General features: G+C 43.2%; 1 protein-coding gene across 4 annotated transcripts; it reads right to left on the bottom strand.

The window, feature by feature from the left end:
• Positions 1 to 48: 48 nt before the first annotated feature.
• sema3d (sema domain, immunoglobulin domain (Ig), short basic domain, secreted, (semaphorin) 3D) lies at positions 49 to 25,692 on the bottom strand. 4 transcript variants are annotated; one of them, XM_040161916.2, is made up of 18 exons: positions 25,389 to 25,692; positions 19,196 to 19,452; positions 15,848 to 16,008; positions 13,852 to 13,914; positions 13,607 to 13,726; positions 13,409 to 13,502; positions 12,957 to 13,085; positions 11,311 to 11,447; positions 9,797 to 9,911; positions 9,545 to 9,614; positions 9,307 to 9,451; positions 8,481 to 8,703; positions 8,012 to 8,100; positions 7,694 to 7,735; positions 6,810 to 6,967; positions 5,461 to 5,525; positions 5,166 to 5,305; positions 49 to 1,914 (listed from the first exon to the last, which is right to left on the bottom strand). In XM_040161916.2, the coding sequence occupies exons 2-18, from the start codon at positions 19,401 to 19,403 to the stop codon at positions 1,477 to 1,479; spliced, it is 2,397 nt and encodes a 798-aa protein (XP_040017850.2). In that variant the 5' UTR covers positions 19,404 to 19,452; positions 25,389 to 25,692; the 3' UTR covers positions 49 to 1,476. The 4 variants fall into 4 exon arrangements, with proteins under 4 accessions (XP_040017850.2, XP_040017849.2, XP_077938261.1 ...); XM_040161915.2 differs by having other exon boundaries at positions 25,364 to 25,686; XM_078082135.1 differs by having other exon boundaries at positions 25,610 to 25,634.
• Between the last annotated feature and the right edge of the window lie 2,142 nt (positions 25,693 to 27,834).

The raw sequence follows: 27,834 nt of genomic DNA, 5'->3' as shown, positions 1-27,834 counted from the left end.
CGATCACATATCCACAGGAGGCCTGTGAGGTCAGTAAAAGAAATGAAATCAGTTTTCCATGATTTATTATTAATATGGGGAAGGTTGAAAAGAGTACAAGAATACTTTGCTCAAGTAAAAATAGCATTTTTTAAAATACATTTTAGATAAAAGTAAAATGTCTTATGTAAAAAAGCATTGTGAAAAAGTCGGCCAATTAATATGTTCACTGAGTAACCGTTACTAGCTAACATTTTTAGAAAGGTAAACATATTCTTACATATAAGAATATTCTCATAACAATATATCATATGTAACATTTGACCCGTTAAATTAAAGAAGTCATTCGGGCAAAGAAATACTGTGCATTAATTATTATTGTTAACTAATACAGATCACAGCTTAGAGACCTTTGCTCCAAACCCTGAACAGATAAAAAAACATATAAAATACGATTTACAATAACGAGAGAGCATATCACAGGGTCGCATAATGCTAGATGACAAACTTTATATTGATTAATTAATTCTAGGAAACCTGTAAAATGCTTAGTTTGATAACAACTTTTACGTTTAGCTCAGTTTCTCCTGAACATTCCTTCTCTTCGTCACAAAGAGAACAGCTGGTCCTGAATCATTCTGGCATCGGCATACAGTGTACAGGGACTTGTGTTGCTATAACAGGAGAATCTCAGCTGAACTAACCCTCACCTATTCTCTGCCATGTCTGTTGTCTGCTTGAGACTGCATATAACTGCACTTTCACCGTAAATTATATTGTCTGTATTGATTTTATCTCTTCACACAATAACAGACAAAAAACATTCAGGGAAGAGAGGCCCGGGACAAATTTATTTAAATAACTTAAAAAAATCAGCAATTACGAAAAATAGCAATTAAACCTACAATGTGGGAATGACATTTGCAAAAAATGTCATTCCAAACGTATGTGAGTATAATTACAGATAAACAGATTAGTATAAAGACCAAATTGAGCATTCTATATCTCCTGTACATGGTATACATATATTTACAGTCATTCAACATGACATTGACATCACCACAAGCAAACTTGTCTTCTATATTTTTCCCAACTCAAATATGGGTTTCAATATATCAAATGATCGCCCCTATTAACCGCCATTGTATACTATTGGGGCGAACCCTTTTGCTGTAGGAAGACCGTAAATCTGCTCACCTCCTCCACGACCGATCAAGCCGACGGACAGCTGATGTCAAATTAATTTCAAGTATTGCGATATCTATTGTTATTCGGTCTCTAGTTTTCATTTAAAGCCATGTTATCGGCGATCAGGACAGATGCTGGCAGATTCATTGAATGACATATTCATAACCCAACACTACTTAAAATTGCTACTAGTTTAACTCTTGAACTGTATATTTCAGAGTGAGTCTTTTGTAAACTCTGAGCTGAGAATTTTGCAGTTCTGTGTCATGTTCTGTTTCTTCGTCCAACCGGTGAATGCAGACACACCCCTCACTGCTTTGCTGTCCTCACCCCTCTCCCTCGCTCCTCAGGTTGTCTCCTGTTCCGGCTCTTCTTCATTTCCTGCATGTGTTTCCACTTGCCGGCCCCCAAGCCTCGTCCCCGCACCCGGGACGGCTTCTTCTCCAGCCACAGGGAATCGCAGTACTCCTCCAGAGACACGAAGGGGCTGCTCATCACCCTCAGGTAGTCTTTATACCGCTGGCGGGACTCGGCGCCGGGCCGCAGCTCCGTTGCCGGGTCTTCGCTGGGCTTGGGCTTTCCATCCAGCTGTCCTTGTGTAACGAGTTGCAGCGTGAGACGGAGCAGAGTGTGGGTGAAGTGCGTGTGCTCTTCGGCAACACAGGCATACACGCCGGCGTCAGAGGGTTGGAGGGAGCGGATCAGCAGACCTCGATCTGTGCGTATCACGCGATCATCCGGCCGGACCTGGCGCACAGGAAGAGAAGTGTGAGAGCTTCGTCACCGAGGAAAAGGTCAACCGCGTGACCTCGGTTATTGCTTTCCAAAGATCGAGATTCAAAGCTTTACAAAGACCACAACGATGAATTGGAATGGCTGTGTATTACAAAACTCCAGCCTGATACCACACACACACACACGTTCACGCCTGATTTGTATCCAGGCAGCGTTGGACATGGTAATGACCCCTGAAACAGGAAACATATGGAGTTGTGTGTGGGGAGCCAGGGGCCTTTATGGGGTGGTGGTGAGATCTTTAAACGCATGATGAGTGAAAGAAGTACGCAAAGGCTACAGAAAGTATTCAGAAAAATAAATGGGCGTGTGCATGTGTGTGCGTGAGTTTTATTGTGTTTGTCATCAAGGTGTAAGGGTAAGTGGCGTGGCGATGTTTATAGTCCGCTCTTGTCATTTAGCGTCCGCCATGATTCAGCGATTGGCATAGCTGCTGTCGGGGCCTAAAAACAACACAGCTGTGTTCCCAGGACAGCCCTGTGTGTGCATGACACACTATGTGTATGTGTCTTTTGCGGATGCTTCAACAGCATACATCCCACAGCACCGCTCCGACCCCCCAGGGGTGTAATAGCGCGTGGAAAACAATGAATATTTGCCTGTTTGTCTTCCTGTGAACCTCGGCTCTGTGGGGCTTTTTTCCGGTGTGACACTGATGATGTGTCGCCCAGCGAGAGGCAGAACCCGCAGAGCAAAGAGCCTCTTTGGATCTTGACCCTCAGCCGTATTAATGCAAACAAATTTCTCCCATCACTCTTATTTCCTGACACATCTGACAAAACACAGAACAATGTAACCTGCAGTTACGTTGCAGGGACCCACTACCACTACCGGTCCAAAATCAAGGCATCTGTGAATAATGCCAGATATTTAAATTCACGCAGATTGTCTTTATCGGTGCCAATCCAAATCCAACAATCCAAAGCTTTTAGGGAGCAATTACATACGTATTTTTAAACAAGCGTGCACGCATGTGGAGTATTGCAGAGACACTTTTAATTATTAAGTGAAGCACTGCTTTTGGTAAGTGCAAGCCTTAAGTTTGCTTTGTCTGAGAACGTCCCATCATTTCAGGACGTCTTTGCTTGGTTTTAATGAATAATATGAAATTCAACATTGTCCATGTTTTTTTTTTTTAATTGTAGATTTTCTAATTGGCCAACATTCCAGGCTGTGAAATACACAAACAGGCAGTGAGAAAGTTGGACTCTCTTCCAATCTTTAATAGATTTCTTCTTGTGTGGGGATAAGAGGAGGCAGTGTGTGTGCGTGTGATAAGAGTGTGAGGGAGACGGGCTGCAGGTGCTGAGCTGCTGGTCTGACCTATAAAGAGGCCCGAAAGTGTGGAAGGAAACCGAAAAGGGAAGACACTCCCGAGGCATTCAGGTCAAAAATGTTATTTGAGTATCTTCGAATTAAAACGCCTGTGAAAAGTCATTTGGAAGAATACTGTGCTGCACAGATCGAACTACGACTCATACACGTCTCTACTCAACTAACTATAAGTACACGGACTCTGTTTCTTTGACCTTCAGCTTGGCGTGAAACTCTGTAACTACTTTTCATTGTTTTGACGGTCAGCGACATTGCTGGGCTTCAGCCAAAAAAACAAATCACTCAAGGGCTTAATTGTAAATGGGAGCTCATATTAGACAGTCAAACTTTTTTTTGCTAAAAGTTGTTGCCTTAGAGGGAAATGGAAATAATTATTCAAGCATCAAACTCATAATGTGGGTTAAAAAAGAACTAGTTTGTTTTTAGTAGTAGTTATCTTATTTCTTATTCTTCTTAGTTAAATGCTAATGTAATATTATGTATTATTATTATATTATCATGTAAAAGCTTTATTATGAAGCTGTTTAAATAGTCATTTTCTTTTCTTTTGATCGTAATGAGCCATCTGATTCCTTAAGGATTTGCTCATCATCCGAATATTCTTCAGGCAGTAAAGCAGCACTTTGTAGTTTGATATTATAAAAATAAAGAGCATTGGGCATTATGACAATTCTTTTGCTGTAAAGCCCAGTGTGTGATCCTTCCTCACAAAAATGATGACACCCCAAAAGATTTGTCGGCATTCACTCCTTCATCGCTTTGTCTAGAGCACCATAGGTGACATATCATTGCGTGCCTACACACACGAACAAATAATGTACCCCGTTGTGTCGATTACCCCCCAAACACATGGCCGTCCCCAGGGAGCACCATGTTATCATTTCTGCTGGAGGGAATCACAAAGAAACAGACACACGATCACACAAACACGCACGCACACCAAGACACATACAGCTTTCTGCTGCACAGGAGAGCAACGCATGGCTGTTTAATGGCCTCCGCACCTGTCAGTGTGTTTACATTCTCCCCTCAGAGGAGGACAGCAGGCCGGTCGTGGGAGTAAACCAGTGGATCAGGAAGTGGGGAGAGCGAGGAGGAGTGAATGGGTTGAGTGGGCCATTCGCAGCGGGTGGAGGAGGCTTTGTGTGTTTGGATAAGGAGGAGGAGGGCAGGGAGGTGCTGAGTAAGCACGTCTCCGTTGTCTCATTCAGGAGACGAGTGTCATCGCCAATGAGTTCCTTTCCACACCTCGAATACAAACACATTAGACTTTCTGTCGCCGTGTGTCCTTCTCTGTACAACTTTGTCTCCCAAGATCTGAAGTGACTTTTGTGCAACGTAATCAAAGTTGTTTTTTAGGGTTTGGAGAAACAACACTAAATATGCACCACTTTTTACAAGTATTCACTATTCAACTAACGTGATCTTAAGAGATTTATTTGTTTTTCAGTAATGCTTAGTATGAAGTCAGTAAATTTTGAAATTCAATTTATAGAATTGGTTTTCTGATCCACCGCTTCATTTTCTGTCCTGAACAAAAGTGAAAGTATACTGCATATTCTAAAGTACATTTCGAACAGGTAAAAGCAGTTGCATTGCGGAATGAAGACCTCGTGAGAAAATGCAACTAAATCTGTGAATTCCTCATTTTTCATAAAAATAGATAATGTCACATTCACTCAGGTGGGTCTCTAGATTAGATTAAGTCATTTCTCACACTCATTATCCCGAATGGCTCCCTTATTACCTATAATTCCACAAAGGATTTGACTTCTCAGTATACAACTTTGTATACTTTATAAGCTGTTGACAGGCTTTAGCGACGTAATTCGTGTTTGGACGATGTGTCGACAAGTGCATTTTCTGACCTCCTCCTTGCGTTCAGATCCAAGTCTCTGAATGTACCACCGAATCTGAGCCTGTTGAGACTTGGGGATACACTCGAGGAAAGTTGAGTTGCTCTGCACCCCATAGAGGACCCTCTCTTCCAACCGTCCCCCGACGAGACCTAAAGAAAGCACATACGTTATGAATCCAAGAAAAAAAATGAATCACACAGGTTTCCTCAAGCGACCTTTGGTAGAATCGTGTATCTGTTTACTGTGTATGTGTGTACATCTGAAGAAGGTGAGACTTCTTCTTAAGAGAACAAGGTGTACGTACTGTCCTCTGTGTCCCAGCATTGACTGGCAGGGTCTCCATGCTTGATGTCCTGTCTTCTGGCTCGCCTGGAGAAACAACACACAATTGGGATACAAGTTGAAGTCAAATTTGGAAAGAAATGTCACCAATATTTGTAATTTGTTTTTAAAAAAAAGAGTGGGAATTTCAATAGGTTAGTTTTGGGAATGGTTTAAATGTGCCACAATAACCTAAATGCAACACTGATCAAGATGAAAATAATAGCTAATGTGCATTTAAAATCTACATTGTTATTTAAAATGACACATTAATAATAACAGACTATGCCAAAAAACATAGTTTATCATAAAAAAAAGCAAAATACTGAATCTAGTTAAAACTAGAAACTATTTTAAAGTGAAAAATGCCATTTCTTTGGCCTCCGATTTGGCAGAGGGTCATATAGCCTCTTTTAGTCATTCCTTTGTACTTGAACATCTGTAGCCTACACTGACGTGACACTGTGGAGCTTTCAAAGAGCTCTGGTGACCAAACGCAGGCCCTCCACTGTTCCACAAACCATAACAGCCTCCCCACTGGACAAAAATCTGGCAGTGTGACCTCGAACCGATCCGTGCAAGCAAGCACACAAAGAAAATGCACGGACACACAAGCAATACGCACACACAGGCATTGCACCGACAGGACCGACTAGAGAGGAATGACTGCAGCGTTAATCAGCTGAGGAACAGCATTTCTCTAATAATGCTTCAACGGATGGATTCCCAAAGGTCAAAAATATTCTGAAGAGGTGAGGAGAACCGAAATAGGAAACATATTTAGCAAGAACTAGGAACTCCGCCTGGCAGTTTAAGAGTAAAGAGCCAGCAAAGGGATCACAAACACACTTCACTCACAAACGCAAAGGATATATTTATTTTTCCACTGGATGCAAAATATTTTCAAGTTTATTGCTGTAAATCACGCAATGCTGCAGCAAAGAGGGAATAAATTTAACAATAAATGAAAATGTTCCAGTTTAATATTTTGCATTGTCAGTTTTATGCTTACAGAAGTATGCAATATTGTGTGTCTGTTGAAAAATGGTTATATGTTGTTATATGGTGCAATTTTCTTAACAATGTTGACGGTGCATGTTTCTGGAGAATAACTGATGATTTGAAGCAGTGCACAACAAAATAATTACATACAGCAAATGGAGATAAAAATTGGAATTTTCTTTTTCTGCCCTTTTGAATGTGCAGAGTTACAGATTTGACCTTTAACAGCCCTACATTTGTTCCATAGACACACACAAAAATTATCAAAAAGAGATGAATGCTACGTTTTGGATGATGCTACAAAGTATTTTCTTCACGGGGCCAGCATACCTCTTGGACGCAGGGACGTATTGTGAGCAAGTGTGTCCGTCCCAGGCGCAGTAGGGGTCTCGTGCCAGGCAGCATTCGGCACAGGCGTGGCCGTACAGTTGACATCTACTGACTGAAACGTGGGCTAGTCCTTCACTTGAGCCCACGTAGAGCTGTTGCTATAAGGAGACACACACACCACACTGGGCTTCAGGAAAAGGCAAACGTACAGACGAATATTAGTTTAAATGTCTCATCCACAAAGGAGATTCCTTTGATTAGAGGAAGAGAAATACCTGAATAAAGTGCAGCAACACAAGCGGCCCATAAAACTGTACATTGATAGATTATCCCGGAAAGAAAAAGGATTTCACTCACATGTGGTCTCCATACATCAACATTTACCTCCAAGTTCCCCTACTGTGAATTGACCTCATGAATAATTGTGGGTCAAGGCTTTATAACATGAATAACTCATTACAACCTCAAACGGGCACATGGAGCAGACCACAGAGATTTCAAGATTTCTGTTTTCAAATGTGACTCCAAGGATATGTTCTGACTCGTTGGAAGTTAAGGAGATTTCTGAGCAGAACTTCTAAACAGCCTCTCAAAAACACAAAGCCAGCGTGCGCATACCGACACACGCACAGGTCAAACACTGCTGGAGATTAATTGAGGCAATGATTGGGGTTGAAGTGTCTACTGACACCCATGACCCTAAGATAATGAGGCCGAAGGGGGAGAAAGAGGTACAAGGAAGTGGGGAAGGCTAAAGAAAGAGAGCAAAATTGAATAGATGAAGGAATTAGGGATAAAAACAGTATGCGTGAATGAATGCATGAGGCATGAATGAAGGCAAAAGAAGAAGCGTGGGAATGAAATGGATGAGAACGACGTCAAACCTTTTTAGAGGACATCTCCATACTGAGGATGGGAGAGGGAACCTGCAAAAAGTCAAACAAACGAACATTACACTTCAATGAATAATACATAACCAATTGCTGGAGCACTTACTGAGTAAAAACAACACATAAGTTAATTGATTAATGGCTCTAAAAAATCCGCCAGTGTCTCAAATAGCATTTCACCATCTAATGAGTAAACTGTTCCACCAACTAGGAAACAATTTGCATCATCAATCAAAAAGCTCAGCTATAATAACACTTTTGTGTTCCTGCTTTTCTACATTTGTGTGAGTGTAGCTGTGCTGCAAACAGTACCTGGAACACTTGAAGTTCCTCAAGAACCACTTCCTCTGTTGACCAATTGTCCTGGGTGATGCTCACCACCTTCAGAATGGAGCCAACGTCTACGACAGAGAGTGAAACGGGATGCAGGAGGAGTTATTGGGATGAATCTAGCAAGGCACACTGCACACATTTGAATTCAGAAGTGAATCTTTGCAAAAAAAACAACCAGCTATTAAAACTGTGTTGTTTTCTTATCCCATGCAAACGTGCACTTCTGGCCCACACACTAAAGCACAAACACCAGACCACTCTGACCTGAGCACTCCTGTGTTAAAATGCAGAACCTGAGACAGGATAATGGATGCAAATGTGACTTGTTTTACAACCACAAGACTATAACAGCATCAGCAGAATCGGCCAAAGGCAATTCATAGTCATGTAGTGCCCTCTGCTGGTCAAATACAGAATCCCAAGTAAGCGGAGAGGGTCCGTAACTCACCTGTTCCCAGAAACATCACTTCATAATGTCCATCCTCCGCCAGGACTCTGTCCACCACAATCTGGGAAAGGGTGTAGTCCACTCGGACGCGTGTGAACACCGGTCGGCCAGTCAGAGGGTAGACGGAGTGATACATGAGAGGATGGAATCGAATGAAACTGACCACCTCATCTGGAAAGTCTTTCGTGGTCTTGATCCTCGGGTCATACGTCCTGCTGGGACACTGAAGGACCAAGTAAAGAAATGTTGATCTTCTGTTAAAAGTGTCACAATCGTAGGATGCTTTAACTCCTAGAGTGGTTGTTAGTGAGTATCTTTCCCACAGTTCTTTTCACCCAAATGACTAGTTGTTTCTGTCTGACAATACAGTGGCGCATGTCTTCCCCTGGCGGTGAAATGAAGAACAGCGGGAGGCGTCTCACATCTGGAACATCTGTCACTCCAACCCCCCCTTTCTGAGTAAACAATTTCTCAAACAGCTGCATACCTGAAGCACACAGTTAATTCTCCACGCATTCTTTCCTTGCCCTGATTATGTTTTGCAGACAAAAGAGTCATTGATTAACATGTTAGTAGCCTCGTTGAAGCCAAGGTTATGTCATACACCATGTGCAGATGACAGCATGCATACCCTACAGCGTCGTGAACATTTAGTCCTTAAACCTGACATTTTTTAATCAGGCTGTGTTTATTATTATATAATCAGCAGGAAAGTTGAGGATTCAATGAATCGGAATCCCATTTGTGCAAAGAAAATCCTATTTAGCTCAGATTGATTAAGTACGAGCTTTTAGTTTGTTACGGCGCCTTTCAGCTGGCAACGCACCGTTCCGGGACGGGGATACGGGATCCTTCCCTCGTATTCTACCCATCGGTGGTCGGGCCCTTCCTTGTGTGCGTACGGACCATTAAACACGGCTCTGATGTCCGCCATGCTGTACACGCACACTGCTGACCCACGGAAAATGGAGCTGAGAGGAAAGAGGAAACAGAGAGAGCAGTTTAAGGCTGCGGAGGAAGAGGAAAGTTGGCCTTGATGAGGGTTGGATGAAAACCAAACCTACCTGGAGGTGGTGAAGACCGCATACACTTTGGGGTTTTTTTCATCTCTGGTAGGGAGCAGAAATATGTCCTCTGTAAGAAAGAGAGGAATCAACATGCAGGTTAATTATTTTATTACCTTAATGAATAAATAAGAAGAGATGCGTCTTAACGACTGCTGACATTGTTCGAAATGCACTTAAAAGGAAGACTTTGGAAGATGATACTCAGTTAATTGGTCCAGATTGTCACCATTTATTATCACAAACACTTACGGAGCTCATCAAAGTGTGTGTCCACGCCGTCTGTTCCAGGGATCGAACAAACAAGTCTGGCTTTAAGGAAGGTGGTCCATTTATTGGTCAGGCTCCTCAGCCCACCCACATCGTTCTGAAACACAACCGCATACACTGAAACAAAACCATACAGCATAGTGCAGCGGCCCAACATGAGAAAAGGGCAAACCAGAATTAATAAATGAAATTAAAAATTGTTAAATAACTACAAACTCTTTGTAATCTGTGTAATGGACTTAAAGAGAGAGAAGACACACGGCATCACAGCCTGAAAATGAATAGTTGAACCGTATGACTCCAGTATGGATCTGCTTATTCAGCCTGGAAAACCTTCTTGTTAATATAATGACAGTCTGGAGTAATCGAAACAGACAAAAAAGAGAGACAATGGAGAGACATCAAAGGAGAAGAGAAACACATGGAGGTGCAGCATGTTTCAAGAGAGCACGAAAATCAAGTGAGGCTGTAAACTGAAGGTGCAGGTTGTATTTTAGCATATGAATAGCTGTTTTAAGCAGCAACCTTTGAACCTAAGCCGTGGTAAGAATACTTAAGTTCTATGCAATTCAAAGAGGTGCACTTAAGAGATCCTCCCAATTAAAGTTGGGCAGAGCACTAACCAATTGATAATTGAGAAAATGTTCGACACACACACACACACACACACACACACACACACACACTCGTAAGCCCTCAATGATGATAATCTTCAAAGAGAAATCAAGTGAAGTGCCTTTGCTAGGGAAATGCACACTTACAGATAAGGACAGAAAGCGGTAATCCGGAGGAATCTGCTTTACAGATGACTCCCAAGTCATAAATGGGCTGAAAGCCTTTTCCTAAGAATGTAGCAATAGGCCTCCAAACGTTAATAGCAAACTGCTGTGAGGGCCAGTCCCATTTGGAATGACTAATGGTGCACTGTACGGCAAGAATTGGTCCCTAATCATGAATCTTTTTGCTCCTCAATCAGCATATCAATCAAAGTTTTATAGTTGTTTTGAGATTTTGTCAAATAGAAGTTAGCGGGCAATGAAGCATTACACGATTCTCAGATGTATTGTATTATCTAAAAATTGAACATAGATAATAGTCCTGTTGGGTATGAATTTGAAGTTTAGAATTGTACTAGCGTTTGAATTATGGTTGTAGCTCTTTTTGCATTAAAGGCCGTAAGCTCTCAATGTAAAGTCCTTTTGGGATAACCACAGAAGAAGAAAGCATCAGAACGGATGTAAATCACTTCTGTAGCGGCTGACGCACAAAACCCCATCAGAAGGGGCTGGAGGAGTTATGACTCCCTCACACTCTGTAGGAGGTCTTGCACTCCTACTGTCTCTCTCTATGGTGCCACAGTGTCTCACCTATTCTGCCTAAGCTCCATCTCTCAAGTTGGCATTTTCCCCTCTTCCATCCACTTCTCCTTCTCCCCGTACCTGTCTGCCCTCCGTACAACCTCACGCTTTCTACACCTCTCTTGTATGACAGCTCACCTTGCACACGCGAGCCACTCGGGACAGGATGCTCTTGTCGTTTCCTTCCCACGACACCTCGCGGAAGAAGAAGTATATCTTGTCATCATCTGGATTGTAGGTGTCTGCAATGGGCTGAGCAGATATAAACCTGGCCTCTGAAGACACGCAGAGGAGGAGAGAGCGAAGGGAGAGTATTAAAATAAGTCCGGTAATGGATTTACCATGCGTTGCTGCCTTGTGATGGCATTAACACTAAACTTAGCACATGTTTATTTACTATCCTGCTCTGTGCAGAAAAGTCAGATTCATTACTTAGTAAAAGTGTTTACAAAGCTAAGGCTTTGGTTGCGCACAAATCTTCAACAGTGCGGTGTAGTTTGATAAATGGACAAATACAGCAAATTCCAGGATATTCAGGTTAGTTTTTGATGATTTTCAGCTTGTCTGGCAGTAAATGTTAAGCAACAGTGTGGAATAGAGATCATGTACTCCAAAACCCACGCTGGAATAGTTAACCATGTCAGGGTAAGTACACAAACCTATTGGAGCTATTGCCACCTGTATGAAGTTGATTACGTTGTCCACTGACACCTCAAGCAGACACGGAGCAACATTGGCCTTGGCTTGTTTTTGGAAACCAAATGAACCCAAAATAACAACAATACATTCTGTATATTGGTCTCCACCAACAACAATGGGAAATCTGTTTGGCTTCTCATTGTTACTGGAAGCTGAGGAGAACTGCAGTTTTCATGTTACAAAAATGTTGTTTGTTTGACCTTTTTTTTTTTTTTTTTGCAGCTATGAGGACAAAGTGGAGAAGAACAAGGATGAGCACGAGATGTAGGAAACAGCTGCGGGGAAAAGGAGACGATCGACAACATGTTACAGTCAGTCCAAAAGCTTACACTTCGTGTTGCAGTGACATTTCATCAACATTAGCTCAACCTCTATGAGAAGAGCCAACCACCAGAGGGTGATTCCCCAACTGGAACAACTTAAATGTACGACTGCTAACACACTCGACAGAAGGTAATTGTTAGTCCCGCAGCACTGGAAAGATGTTTCGCAGGCTCACAGGAACGCAGAGGCCAGTAAGACGTGCTCTCCCCCTCTATGCCTGCATCACCGCACGGCACTTGGAGAGCGAGACGGAGAGACGGAGAGACAGACATAATGACTCCAAACACCGCTGACTGTGGTTGTGAAATGTCGAGGCCAAGTGTAAGGATTTAGATCACGGTGACAACAGTTTATACACGACTACCCATCAGTGGCTGTGAAACACTCAGGACTGCAGATGTCTACACAGAGAGGGGACTTCCTCCTCAGTGATGGCTTTGCATGCCTGTGTTTGTGTGTGTGTGTGTGTGTGTGTGTGTGTGTGCGGCTACGCGGTCGTGTGACTGAGAACGTGAAACTTGTGGCACACTGTAAATTCCACCGTAGGTGTGGCTCCTGTTCAGCTATGGCGTTCATATAAAAGTTCCAGCTAAATGAATAAGTGGTCTGTTTCCTCCACAGTGGAATGTCAATAACCATCCTGAGGGCACAGAGAGGCTCTTTGTATCACCAGAGAGGCTGGAAGTATGGAGAAAAAAGCAATAACAAGTTTTGAGCGCACTCAGCCTGTTAAGGTGGCTGTTATTCAAGCACGTGTGTACCGTTGATCCAGTATTCTTCAGACATGTCCGTGCGTATGTAGTGCTGGTCAGGTGGAGGCCCGAGGGAGCGCGTGAACGCCGTGTCCTTGCCCAGGAAGTCGGATGATGTGCCCGCGTAAAGGTACTGATCTGGAACGTTCACGAATACAGAACATTATCGTGCTTAGAATTAAAAGCCAAATAGCAGTCATTCAACATACAGCTTAACCACCATCATTTGACAAATTATATTGTTTACCATCCTGTCGGGTTGCCTCAGTGAACCAAAATACGAATCGAGGAACATTTCAGGAAATATAATGGAATTTTTAAAGAAATTTACTCAAACATCTGAGTAGAGACTGGAGGGGAAAGACAATGTATTCCTGGTTAAAAAGTGCTGCGAAGCAATGCGACTCTGGTACACGAAGGATAAGAGGACTGCCAGAGTGCGTTGTGATCGCTCATATTACCTGTGAGGATGGAGGTGAATGGCTGCAAGGGATCAAAGGGACATTTCAATCTGCCAGACTCGACTGTACTGGACAGCAGTTGGAAGACGCCATCCTGAGAGACGGTAAAAGGTTCTGACAATAAACTTTCACAAAATCCAATGCAACTCCTGAACTTGCGTCAGCTGTATTGCTGAGATTCACTGATATCCACTTTACCCCTCGGTGGCCTGTGACTTCGATGAAAGCACAGTTGGGGTGGAAGGATCCCGTCCCACAGGCATACAAATGTGTGCGATTGTAGTTGTGGAGGACCCTTATGAAGTTGGCGCACTCCAACTAGAACAAGAAGGGGCAGAGAAATAGCATGGATTCACATTTTGAGAGAAGTTTGACCATTCTGTGTATATTATAACACAAAAACAGTGTACTGATAGACTTCAGAGATTTTTGGAAAAACTTACATTTGCATTTTTTCCCGCCAGTTTGCACATATCAACTCTGTCTCTGGGAGCCGGCCAATGGATCTAATGACAGATAACCAACAGGAGAACAATTTCACATATCTGTATGCAGTATGCCGGTCATAATACTCCCTGGCATCTCTACAGTGAATACATGTGCAGTTTAGGGTGGAATATACAATTGTAAAAGGCACTACTGATATGAGCCTTCTACTGCTTCCCAAGATCTATCAGAATGTCCTTCTAGTGGCTTTTACAGGCTAAAAACAGGAGACCAGAGTGCTCCTCAACCAACAGTGCTCCTCAACTCTGACACAAAGTGCCAGAGAAGTTCAGGCAAGCCAGTTCTCTAAATACTATTTCCTGTAATTATTTAAGATTTCTTCTTCACTTTTTTAATTCAGTTATTTGCCCTTTCTTTCTATACATTTTCCAGTATTGTATTAAAAACTGCAGGTTGAATCAAATGAGCGTGTCAACACTTTGCCTCTCAACAACATTTAGGGGACGGTTGAACAACAGATCTCAGTTGTACAATAATCAACACCTCGAGGTTCTGGTAGAACAGGGCAATGGACGCACAACATCCAGAGAGCCTTTCAGTGTAACGCACCATGTTCACACATGTGTCATAACAGGCTTATGTGCTTAACCTGTTACCTCCCCTAGATCCCACCAAGGAGAGCGATCTCCAAACTTCTTCATTGGTCCACAGAGCCCGAATACGCATGCAAATACACCAGCACAAATATTAAAACATCTCACGATCCCAAATGTTTGCAGGCCACCGAGGAACCTTCAAAAAAACAGTGTTAAAACGGGATGTGTTGAATGAGTACCCCGTGAGGCTTGTGAAGGGCTTCAACTGGTTTTTTTTTGAAAGCCAGAGTATCAAGTGATCAATTTACCTCAGCATATGGGGATATTTAAAGACTGTGGTCAGACGTTGATATCATAGCAGCTATCTCCCGAATATCAAGGAAGAAGCAATTAGAATGTTTGTTTGCAGAAAATGGGTTGTGTTTTAGTGCCTGGGGCTCCTTTTTTGAGGTATGCTTCTTCATTAAGTGAAACACAAAGATTGCTTTTTTAGATCACTGTCACATTCAAACTCTGATCCCAGCGGTCAGATAGAATTAGACCTTTGGTGGATATCTGCCTGGCATCAGTATCGATAACCAGAAAAGCAACAAAAAGGCAACACTTTGAGAGTAAAATAACCAGATAAAAATCAAATATACACACTGTCGTCCCACTCGCGGATGAATCTCAGCTGCATAAACACACACTCACATATACAAACTTTAGCTTATGGCATCCGTCCAAAGGCATGTATGTGTTTGTGTAAGTGTGAGCGCTGTGCGTCTGTCTGTACACTTTGTGTACGTGTGTGTGTGCCCTCCACCGCGATGACCCCGACCTCGCCAGACAGACATCTCCAGCCTGCTGTTTACTGAGAGGTCAGCTACTCTCTAAAGCAACACAGGGCTGAGTTCATTTCAGCTTAGCAACACGCTAATGGAAAAAGAAATACCTCACATCAACTCAAGTAACGGCGAGACAGGTAAAAGTGTCATGACCTTGAAGCATGGTGTGTCTCCAGAACAGTAAGCCGCTCACAGCAAATGGAAGAGGTTGTCAGGAAGTCTCAAGTGACTCCAAGTAAGACTCTGGATGTCGGCAGGGTGCGTCATTTATTGTTTGGGGAGGAGGAACTTCATCTCCTGTGCAGACATGAATTTCTTACAGCACGATCATCCGGTCGGAGGATGTGAGGATTCTTAAATCTACTGGAAACGCTTAAACGTTTACCAAAATAAACCTTTATTGTGTAGTAAATAGACTGAACAGATAGAAACTCAAAGGTTGCTGTCTATTTATTGCGCTAAATGTATTCCCTGCCTCGTTTTCTTGTCGGAAGTTCAATGTCTCTACAGCCTTCCACTGTGAATAGCATTTTTTAACATTTCTCAGTGCCCTTCACAGCATAGCCTACCTCTCTGGGGGCTCCGGCCGGATTGTCGAGGTCAAACAGGTAGATGTGATCCTTGGCTCCCAACAGAAGACGACCTCTCTCCTCGTCCAGCAGCAGCGAGTGGGAGTGCAGGCCATCGGAGGGCTCCATCAGCAGAGAAACACTGCCGGCTCGCAGCAGTTCTGTCCCAGAGAGAGCAACAGGCAGACATAGATACTAGGGTGGATGCATAGAGCTAACAATGAAAAATGAACAAACTAGCGTTGAATAGACGTGTGGCAAAAAAAATACTTTTCAGAAACCCAAACTTCATTTGCAGGTGACCAAACATTTTTCCTTAAATTGAGCTGTGGTTGCAACATACGCCTGGTATGAATAAGCATGTGATAAGAATACCTTTTGCTCACCGATTAGGTGATGGTAAAGTGTCCTGTTTTACTTGTATCTGATTATCAGTGGTAGTGGTTTTAATAAACGGTATACAAAGAATCAATGTGTACCATAGACAGGCTGTGCATTGTGTCAGTATCGGCTGGACTCGAGGCTTCTGGGAGCTCAGCACTGACTACTTTCTCAGCTCAGCACTGCGTCCTTGATCTCCTTGATGTGAGGAAATCTCCTCCATCACCAGGCTAAATTCAGTGTGCCAGTATAGCAACATGCTTTGAATAAACACTGGCTCAATGTGGGGGGAGTCCGGTGGGAGTCACTCTGAAAGGATTGACATTGTGATTACCCTCTTGGTGTGAAGGATTGGAGAGGTTACCAACCCTCAATATTTGAACTTCTAGGACCCCTCCGCACCAAGCAACCCTGCTTAATACCTCCTCTTACACACACACACACACACACACACACACACACACACACACACACACACACACACACACACACACACACACACACACACAGCACCCCCACATGCTCATATCTCTCACCCCCACATATGTTCCAGCCCGGGGAGGCTAAACCTCACATAGAGATTAAACCTGCTAGCCCTTGGCTAATGCTAATCTGCTCTGTAAACACATGGCAATATGAGCTGACAGACACAGCATGCAGAGCTGTTGCTGCTCAGCACAGCACTCAAGTCCCCCCCAAACTCTGCAGCATTCTCACCAACACCTTTATTTGAGTAAGACATCAACCTGTTTGACGCTCTGCTGGTCAACTAGTTTTACGCTCCGTAGCCTAACACTACACAATGTCTGCTATTGTAGAAGTGCTCAATAATCACCGGGACTAGTGAGGCACCGGTGCCTTTCCGACTAAAGGTTGAAGTTTAATATGAGCGTGAAGTGGAAAAGATATTGTGCTGCAGTGTTGCTGTAAATGAATCTGCCATATCTGCAGGGAGGAAGTCACATCATTTAAGCGTGAAGTAAAACAAAATTCATTAGATTAGTTTAATGTAAGCTAACTGAGATTAGGATGCTGCTTTCATGTTGCAGGATCATGGCCTTGGCCTGCAGTCATATATTTGCAGTGTAGGATGTTCTTTCTGGGATTTCATAACAGACTTATGTCCAGTAATGTCAATAACAACTAAGAAATAAAGAAACCAAAAAGGCGAGCTCCAGAACTGACAGATTTATCACTGAACTGTGTTTATATTCGCTGTTACTAAACACATCTGTTCACTAATTTGAGGTTAGGCATTGAGAACTGTTTACAAGAAGCAACATGTCCTGCAAAGTGTCTTTCTACTTTATGACCATATGACTAATAAACTGTAGCTTTTTAGTAACGCAGACTGCAGGAAGAGGGCATGTGGTGTAACAACCATCTGAATGTGTAGCATAAAATAAATCCAAGCCAGATGATCTCACTTCCCATTTGGCAGAAGGCCACAATGTCTGTGTTGTGACTCTGGACCAAACTTGAACTTGAGGTGTTTTTCAGGGGGGACTGCATAAGTTTGCAGGAGAAGGCCCGCGTCTTTGGAGGTGCTCACTCAAACGCAGATGATTTCACTTCGATCTTTTCACCCTTCCCTTATTACAGCCGTGACTTCACAGGCGGACGGCGCAATGTGTTTTCGAAGAGTGATCGCTGGCGGGAGTTGCTGCTTTTGAAGATGAGATGATGACAATACGTGTGTATGAAGCGCGCACAGAGTTGTAGGCGACATCGCGTTTGTTGTGAAGGAAAGACGCAGTCGGACGGCCTCTTGAATGAACAATGCTTAACTGGCTTGTCTAAGCAAAGAGATGCCGCCTTGATGGATTGTGGAAAAAATGGTTACAGATGTATGGCCCCATTAAAATGCAATCAAATATGAAATGATGAACTGCTTCATTTTATCAAAAGGTTGATTTGATTTGAGCCTAAAACGAGACAAACTATAGAGCTAAATATTCCCCTAAATGCTGGGTAAACACTGTCCGTAGCAATCATTTCTTCCACATATTTATGTTGGAGACTCATGACATATCTCTTTCCAGTCGAGGGTTTAAGAAGTCTTTGACCAAGAGAGAGCTTCTGGAGGTTTGAAGTCAAAGAGAGTTTACTTTTAGGTCGCAGTGGGGATTCAATTTTATGGAGCGAGACTGAAGTTCATTTATGTGTTTTTTTTTTAGCTGATATGTAGAATGAGACAGATGGAGACTTTGAAGTTAAGTTTGCCCCGGAGTTCCGAATGGGTTTTAAGGGGAGCAATAATTCAGCTCGCCCCAGGTGGCATAAAGCAAACAGTTGACGCAAAACTAAACACATCGACAGAGCGCGCAGGACCGGCTAATGTACAAAGGAACGACGGCTTCATCGCGGACTGAGAGCGTCAACGTGAAATATATGGACTGCAACAGCGTTTTATTTAAGTAACTGCGCGCTTCTGAGCTAGAGATATATCAATGGGAGGGTTAATAGATTGTGCTGTTGTTTTACAATATGTGACCAGTGAATTATACAGTGGGCTGACAGATCAGTGAGGGAGTCTTACATCTCTCCTACTTTACAGTGTTGTTTCAAAGGAGATTTACTTTAGCAAAAAAACTGAGTTATGCTGTTAAGAATCATTCATTTCACTCGTTTCCCTTGACTGTGTGGATAAGACCACAAGGGAAACACTGTAGAGGAGACAAAATGTTAGATGGACAATGCTAGACATGGGCTTTGAAGACAGGAATGGCTTAAATAAAAGAAAAATGTGATAAAGATTGCATGAAAATGAAGAGAATCTTAGTTGTGAGTCAGTAACTTAAAGTCACTCTAAAGTCTACTGATGACGAAGGTTGTTGGCAGGAGATAAAATATCCAAAATGGCCTAAAACTACCCAAACCTTATTTTTTCATCACACTTTAATACTGGACATATACAATTACATACAACATTTTAACAAAAAGAAAATAAAAAGAAAAAATTCTTACCATTTTGGCTAAGTTTGACCCTGGGCACAGTTTGTTTGATGCTTGCTCCAAACGGGAGGGTGGCCAACAACATCAATCCCACTAATGGAAGGCCTAGATGGGACAGTACCTTAATCCTCTTCCCTTTGCTGCCATAATTGCTGCCAGACACGCAGTGCAGAGGCCATACTTCACCCAGACTCTGATTACCACAGTCCCCCGTCTTCATGGTGGTGGAGTGGTCTTGGTCCGCTTTCACTACGTCCTTTTCTGCAACTCTGGAGGGAGACAGGAGTAAAGAGTCAAGCTAGGGAGGAGCAATCATAAGTGCGTGGGTGTGTGTGGGGGGGCGTGGGTGTGTGTGTGTGTGTGCGCATGTCCCTCCTAACTTTGCGCAGGATATGTACACAGGTTGCCGTTGTGACCATTCAGTCGTTTTGCCATGGTTCCCTGAAGGCATGTGCCCTCTCTTTGCTCGTCCCACATCAGCTGTTGCGTCCCTTTTGTGAGGAATTTAAATCTGTTTGGCCAAAACAAAAGGTCGCGCTAACAAAACAGTCCTGTTCTATTATCTTTCACTCGGCCATGCTTCTTTCAGTTTCCACTAGCCATCGCCTTTTGACTTGGATAACTCATTCAATTCTGAAGCTAAATTATATTTGTCATTGGCTTAGGGCCCTGTCAGCTCCTCCTTTTATGTTGTGTAAAAGAAAAAATGAACCATGTCCTAGCTGGGACTGCACAGTGCATTAAAGAAGTGTGTAGCACACACATTAGTTCACACTCAATGGTAAGTGAGACATATGAGGGAACATCCATGGGAACCCTCGCTCTTTTTTCTTTCACTAGGAGACAAATGGAGCGACGTGTGGTGATGGAACACGAGACAGCGGCCAATCAGTGGACATCTTGGTGTATTTTAATGTTTAAAATGTGAAGATGTGGCAGAGGTCCAATCAAAGTCATCTGAACGAAAAAACGTCCAGCTGTTGTTCATTTAAATACATGTGTGCTTTGATTAGTCTTTCCATGGATGCTGATTGGCAATGGTCATGCGCGTACATGTGTTAACACAGCGGTCCTGTGACATGTCTATGTGGTCATCACAATATAAAGGGCGTTTTAAAAGGGCAAGCAACAAATGCGTCTGCAGAGAAAATGTTGTTTGCTTTGGGAACACTCCATATAAAAAAAGAGATCCAATCAACTGCAGATTTACAACAGGGCGGTTAACAAGTTCTGCCTGAAATTAGGATCTATTGCAAACAACTTGTATCCAATTGTTTAAAGGTCTGACTTTTTAAAACAAATGTTCCTGATTTACTCTTAAACTGGTGCTGTTTGTGCCAACTCAATGAAATTGCTTTATTGTTCCCCTCTAATGTATCACCCATATCCCAATAACAAATGAACACAAGGAGCGTTTTTACATGCATTCCTGCGCATTCCACAGCCGTGTACTAATTAACCAAGCAGTCACTGAAGAAATTAATGAACACATCAGAAGAATTCCTCCCTCTTCAGACCTTGTTGCAACATCTCCTTTATACTTTCCTCATACCCCTCATCTCACATTACACACGTGCACCTGTCCAGTAACAACATTAACAATGTCTGCCCAAATGAATGTGGCCAACACTTACATATGTCCAAATATGAACCATTTTTCTTGCGGTTGGAAGAACGGGATAAATAGATAAGAGAAGCTCCCGTTTAGGGAAAATACATATGTTAGTTGACAATCTGAGGACATACATTCCTTCGTTCACATCTACATACATAGATTTGCCTGGCGTGTTGGCAGACAGATAAAAGGCATTTCACTTAATTTATTTTCCCAGTCCAGTTTTGGCATCTGGTGTTTGAAAGTTGAGTTCATTATGAAAAATCAGGGCATAGTGGCGACCATCCAAGCCCCCCCATAGCTTTAAACTGGAGAGGATTAGACCCCGATAAACAGACTGCTGTTTACTTAAGATGACAAATTGAGGCACCTTCACACCTTCAGGGTTAGAACTACAGATATGGAGCGCTGAGTGATGGATGGGCAATCTGCAGAAAAAGAGTGAGAAATGAAGTCTTTGCACACGTTTTCAGTGACTGCAATAGTGCTGCCAGTGGGGCTCATTCTCCCTGCAGCATCTTCAGGGGGAGCAGAGACACAATTTCCCCCATGTGGGTAGCGTTCAAGTAATGTATCTCTCTTTACCGCTTGAGTGCCTACATCTATCAGCGGCACAGGCCTCGTCTGCCCCCTTTTAGAAGGAAACAAAAGAAAAGGCTCATCGTATTAGGAGAGGAGCATTAAAAACGTTCCACCCATAGACGGGAGCTTGTCACACAATAAAGCAAGGCATTGAAAAGGGTGAATGATAGAGATGAAACGAGAGAGAGAGAGAGAGAGAGGGAGAAGAAATGGTGAGAGACAGAGGTGTGAAAGACAAGACACAGACAACTCGTACATGTGGGTTGAGCAACACCTCCGCTTCCTGCCGGCAAGAGTCCCTGTTGTCTTTGGCAGCGTGGCCGGCACACGGTGCAAAGGGGCGAAGAGAAACAATCCCAATGGTGAGGGCGACAGATTTAAAAGCTGCAGCAGCCAATATGGGGCCGCCGGCTTCTGATCTCCAAACAGATAACATTTTTAAAGTCGTTACCTCCTCAAATATATGGACTTTGGGGGTTTCAACTTCCTACAAATACAGTGAATACGTGCCATTCATCAGCAGCCGCTGAATAACGAGTATCCAGAATCTATTAAGATGCCGTGCAATACATGCTAAGTAAGCAAAATAATATTCCCAGCATAAATTGTCAGCAGACACGGAGCAGATGGGGAAGAAGTGCTCTGGACATGGGCATTCTCACACGGAGACACCTCTAATGAGGCATTTAGCAACACCCAGTTGCCCTGCAGAGAACACTACTATCAAACCCCTCCATCTCCCCAGGACAGAGTGCATTAGCACAGCTATTTGTCTTGATTCCCCCGACCACAGGCAATGACCTGGCAGAACAACATAGATAATTGTTTCTAGCTCACAAGACATTGCTTGTTTTACTTGGCAACAGTCAATCAACTTTTTTTTCCACCTTGCGTTTAGGCAAGCATGCAACTCGCTCGTTGGTCTGCGTGAGTTCACATCTCAAAGACATGGCCTATAACTGAAGTTATAGTCGGCATTAGAGAGAGAAACACAAAACTGCTTAATTACAGACAGGCACCACTCCCTCTCTAAATCTTTTGTCAGTGTAATATTCTCTATATTTTATTTCCAGCACAAGACAAATTAAAGTACCACTGTCAGCTCTGTCTCTGAAGTCTGCAAATAAAAACTAGTCATGCTGATGAAACGTGTTAGTAAGATATCTAATACCTCTCGATGGACAACATTTGATCCATGGCCCTATTTTCTGCAGCGGTTTACCTGCTAATAAATCCTATACATCAGAAATCCACAGGCTGTCTAATTACAGATTGCACAGGTCACACAATGAAAGAACTCTGACAGTTAACTCCCTGCAGAAAAAGTGAATCTGAGTGGACCATTCGGGCCTGCACACATTCACGATACATTACAAATAAGTGAGATCTCACTTTGCATTAAATAAGTGAATGTTAATGCCCAGAAGAGACGACAGTCCAATGGAATTCCTTCTGTTATGGTGGTGAAGAGTACGACTGCAGAGAAAACTCTGACGAGATGGAAACAATTCCAACCCTGAGGTCCAATCTGTCCACATTGTGTCCCTCCCTAAGCTGTCATCTGAAAACAAACTGGCATATCCTGGGTAACTGATGTTTTGGTAACCAAATACACCAATGGAACATAATAAGTGTTTGTGCTGTCTTTGTTAGAGACTTGTTTAATGTCGCCGCTTAAGCCCCAAATCTTCGCCTGTAAGACGGAGCCGACATGTTCAGGACAGCAGCAGCAGCTCAGGTCTGCTGTCACACACAGTGTGAAAGGAAAGACAGGACGTGATACTGGATCTCTAGTTGAACTCCTTTCAAAAGAACGGCCGGAAATGGAAAAAAAAAACACATAAAATGGAAACAAAGTTGAGAGGCTATTCAAAACGGATAAAAGCCGCCATGTAACTGAGACAACAGCATTTAGAAAAACACGCCCATAGGTTTGTTGTTAAGGCACAAAAAAACAAAAAGTAACTCTTCACATGCTGAACGGGGCATGACCCAGACATGCGACTCTCAATGAGAGCCTGTATGTATGAACATATGTGTGCGTGTAAGCTTATACCATCCCGAGGTGGCCAGATGGGGAACAACAGGGAATGGAAACAGTGACTGACAGTAATAAGTGCTCTTACTTGTCTCTCTATGGCCTGGGGACACAAGCGTTCAGCCATGTAAGCTATGGAACAACTCCTCTCAAGAGCATTACTGTCCTCTACAATTACGGGAAGTAACTCAAGAAGTAATTGTTGTCTCAGTCAGTGGGGGGGGGGCGGCTTTTGTTTTGCCGTTTTCCCCACATCAGCTTGAGTATCGTTCAGCAGGGACTGAAGAAACACAGAGGCCGCGTAGCCGCAGGGCGGACAAACGCACCCGGGCTGTCTGTCCATTAGTCATTCGCACCTATCCGCTGTGGATTCTCCAACGTCGCCACTGCAGTAAAGGTGCCTCAACTGCCTCGTCTCTCTGTGTGCGCAGAAGGATTCTTCAAACGTGACCATACAAGGCAGCGCTAGTGTGCAGCACTGCAAGTATGTTTTTAAAAAAAAAGAAACTTTCCACACAAAACCTGTTTTGAGAAAATCTTTTTTTTTTTTTTTTCCATTTTCACTTTTCATCACTGTCCAGGAAAAAGCCCCAGCCGGAATGGCATGATATTGTCACAGAGCGCAGGAATGGTGCTGTAAAGCCATTGAAAACACAGCTGAATGCGGCTGCTGTGATTGAAAAGGTTAAGGTTGGATCGGACCATTACAAGCAGAACGGAACAGGAGTGAACTTAAGCAAATAGGAGGCTCGGGGGTTAGCACAGCGCAGCGTGGGTTTAAAGTGATACAATGAACAAAGGAAACCACATACGCCACCGAAACCCTTCAACCAGGCTCACGTTATGACTTACGAAGCGCAGTCCCAACGATATCAGGGATCTCAGAGGGATTAAATCGGTCCCCCGTTTCAGAGTCTTTTGTCACTTTTCAAAAGTCTGCAAAGAGCACAAGCATACATTACCAGGTTGTGATTCCAGCAGCAGCTCTTAGCTTGCCCCATCTGCAAAAACTGGTGTGTATGCAGAAGACTGCATGACGTACAGATTGGACAATGTGTTTAAAGACGAAAATCAGAAAATACGATAAGATTTTCTGAATTCACTTTCTGTGGCCTGAAGCAGAAATCATTTATTTCCGTCAGTCATTTTGATCGAAAGCCCTGAAATCGATATCCACCCAACTCCCCTCTCTCTGCCCCCTTCTCAGTAGTTTAGTTGCCTCACTCACAACACCCGCTGACCCAAAGCACCTTGTAGGGAGTTAGATAAATATTTACAGGCGTGTGGAGAGCGGGTCCTTGAGAAGTTATAGATACAGGTAGGAGAAAGATCAAATGAACACCACTAAAGCCACAGCACTCCGTTTCAATCATACTGTACAATGCAAAGAAAACCACAAAATACACACGTGGTGGTGAGCTGAGCTTCGGAAGTAGAGCAAGAATGTTCACTAATTAATGCACCTTCCGAGTTATTGGATTGTCCAAAAATACTGGGGTGCATTTAGTTACACAGTTCAGTAAGACATTTACGAGTCAAATGATGTTTTCCTTAAAGATTGATACAACAATCTTTATACGATTGTGAAATGATAACAAATTCACTTGTATTATGTGAAAAGTTAATTGACACAATGCTCTTTTTTTTAATCCATCAACATAAAACCCTGGTTATGAGGAGTTTCATTTAGAACATTTAGTATAATGTTAAAATTAGAAGAATTTGAGAAAATATCAAGTATCAAAAGATGGTATCCACAGTCAAGCAAGACGTGTACACCTAGAGGGTAAAGTATCTACAACAGAATACAAACAGGCACCGACTGTATCCGAGTGTGTTCAAAAACACGGATATCATCCCGTTATTCAAGCTTGCAAGTTAGTAAAATGCAAAAAAGGTGGCAAAGACAACGCGGCATTTGCCAATTTTACGTGGCGCGCCTCACCTGCGCAGTGGAATCCGGGTCTCACCTGCAGCGCGTGCACGCATCCCGTGAACAGCGGCGTCACTCGCGGTAATTGCCCGTCGCGATGCGCAACGTGGCCAAAAGTAAACACACCGGCAGCGCGACTTTCGTCCCGAGCAGAAGAGAAGTGGCTGAATGAAATGACACTCCCAACTCCCCCCCCTCCCAAATGAAAAAAAAAGAAGAAGAATATTTCCACTCCCTTATTATTGAAGTCAAACGTACACTAACGCTGTTGAACTCTTGCACTCGGTGCGTGTGCGTGTGTCGGGCGGCTGGTTACTCCGTGGTGGTTCGACCCCGGAAAGAGAGACGGTATAAACTCCCAATTATGCTGCTGCTGCTGCGGGAAGGGGGGAGGCGGGGAGGCGGGGAGGGGCCCTCAGCATCTGCTCCGCTAACAGGAGGACTATTGTGACATTTTAGAAACGAGATCAAAAGTACTATCGCATGGCGTCTTCTTCTGGAAAGGCACATAGCTGCGAGAGCACAGTAAATTATGGAAAAGCATTTGTTAAAGTGCTACAACAACGATTTCTCCGAATGTTGTGGTGCACATCCTCTGCAGCCCTTCTCCGTTGAGTGACTTTTAAGTTCATGTTTGAGGGATTTCCACAGACTGGCAACCCAAAACCATGTAAGTGATGGAAAAATAATTGCAAAGCCATTAATTACAGGCTAAAGATCTTTTTGATGGATATCTTAAGATGAGCTCATCGATTTGAATGGTATTATTACCATGTCGAAACTGTAACTTATTTGAGTCGTGACTCAGATGGATGTGATCATGAAAATGTGTGTCACGCTACGAAGATAATCTGATAATTGTGTTTGAACATGTCAGCACGCATGTCCAGTCAAAGCCGATGCAGATCATCTTTCTGAACTTGGCCTCGTTGCTCTGGGTTGTGCTGGTGAGAGGTTTGAGCAGCTGTACTTTGGCTTTGGCAGACCCTGCTGGGTGGGACGCCTTGGCCACGTGTCTTGGGCTGGAGCGTCTGGTCCCAAACCCCCAGATGATTTTCAAGTAAACATTGATTCTTTTTTGCACTCTCAGAAATGTACACACAGACGTGAGTGAGTCCAAATCCAAACTTCTTTTTGTCTCTCGCAGCAGAAGTCATGGGAGGGTCAGAGCCAAGTACACACAGAGGTCACCGCCGTGTAAGATGTGAGCTGTAATGTTGGATTCAGAACAGAGAGTTTCATTGTCACTCATGAAGTAGGATGGGATAACCTTGTTGTTGCACTTGGGCAGAGATTAACCCAGTGCTCTTGGGTGTGTATCCTCAACAGATGGGACTGGGTCCCAGTTACCTAAGAGGATCAGGTTAAAGGTTAACACAGTTGTCCTCCCTGCCTGTTGGGAGGTTCGGTTTCTGGGTGTGCCCTTCCTCAGGACAACTCCCACCTCCACAACACACACACACACACACACACACACGCACACACGTAAAACCACTGTGTGTAGCATTGTGTAAAGCACCAAATACGGCCTATCCCATCATTTCTAAGTATTATGTGTGTCTGTGTAGGTATGTGTGTGCCGGTGTGTGTGTATATGTGTGTGGTTTTGTGTGTGTGGTTACCCCATACCATTCATCATCATGAGTAACAATTTTCCACACAAACAACTTCAAAAATGTGTCAATTTTCATCCTGGGATCGGGGCCAAGGGGCGTATTGTTTTAGCATGACAAACAGGAACACAGTTCACAAGCGTCAGACACATAGTTGTAGGCCTTAGAACTTTAATTCAAAATGCCCTTTTAACCGTTTAATCACATCCCTGGTCATATTGTGTACTTATTTATCAATGAATGCATGGATAACATGAAATGGGGCAGAGCGACGCGTGGCCGACAACGCTGTCTTGTCAGATTCAAACTGCTGACGTTGCATAATTTATTAACATATATCAGCCTACATAATTGTGTATCTTGTGTTGGTTTGCACATATATGATATGGGTTTCTTCCCACTGCTTACACAGTGGTAGCTTACTTTGTGTTTCTTTATCCCTCTGTCTTGATATATAGAGTGCGAGTGAACAAAGGGGATTTGGCAATGCAAGACAAGATAAAGCACATGAAAGAATAGCCCCATAATCCCCAGTCATTTTCACAATGTTGTTATCCAGTTGATCCTCCATTAAGAAGGATCAACCGTTCACTCTGGATGAGGTGGGAAGCTGCGGAAATGTGAGATCAGCAGTATCTCAGTTCAGTTTTTAATAAGAATATACAGTCTTGGATGGTGCTGATTATTCTCCTCCACAATTAGCGTGGTACTGCTAAAAGAGCAGGAGGGAGAATGTGTTATCTGTGCTTATGGTCTTTACATGGGTGTAAAACCTTCTCTTATTTTAAGGGATTGACCCTCGTGAATTGCAAACACTTTCATTCTACATTATGTGTTTGGGGTATGTAAGTGGCCAATACATCACATCAC

The sequence above is a fragment of the Gasterosteus aculeatus genome, chromosome X (assembly GCF_964276395.1).
Source record: "Gasterosteus aculeatus chromosome X, fGasAcu3.hap1.1, whole genome shotgun sequence".
NCBI lineage: Eukaryota > Metazoa > Chordata > Actinopteri > Perciformes > Gasterosteidae > Gasterosteus > Gasterosteus aculeatus.
This window is presented reverse-complemented; position numbering and strand designations above follow the sequence as displayed.

Bases quoted from the DNA above. Each gene is read 5' to 3' on its own strand.
- sema3d (XM_040161915.2), bottom strand. From the start codon at position 25,407: ATGCGTGCACGCGCTGCAGGTGAGACCCGGATTCCACTGCGCAG. The intron at 13,503-13,606 runs GTAAAGTGGATA...ACCGTCTCTCAG, and splicing joins AAGTCACAGGCCACCGAGGG to GATGGCGTCTTCCAACTGCT. The intron at 11,448-12,956 runs GTACACACGTGC...GCGTGTCTTCAG, and splicing joins TGAAGAATACTGGATCAACG to AGGCCAGGTTTATATCTGCT.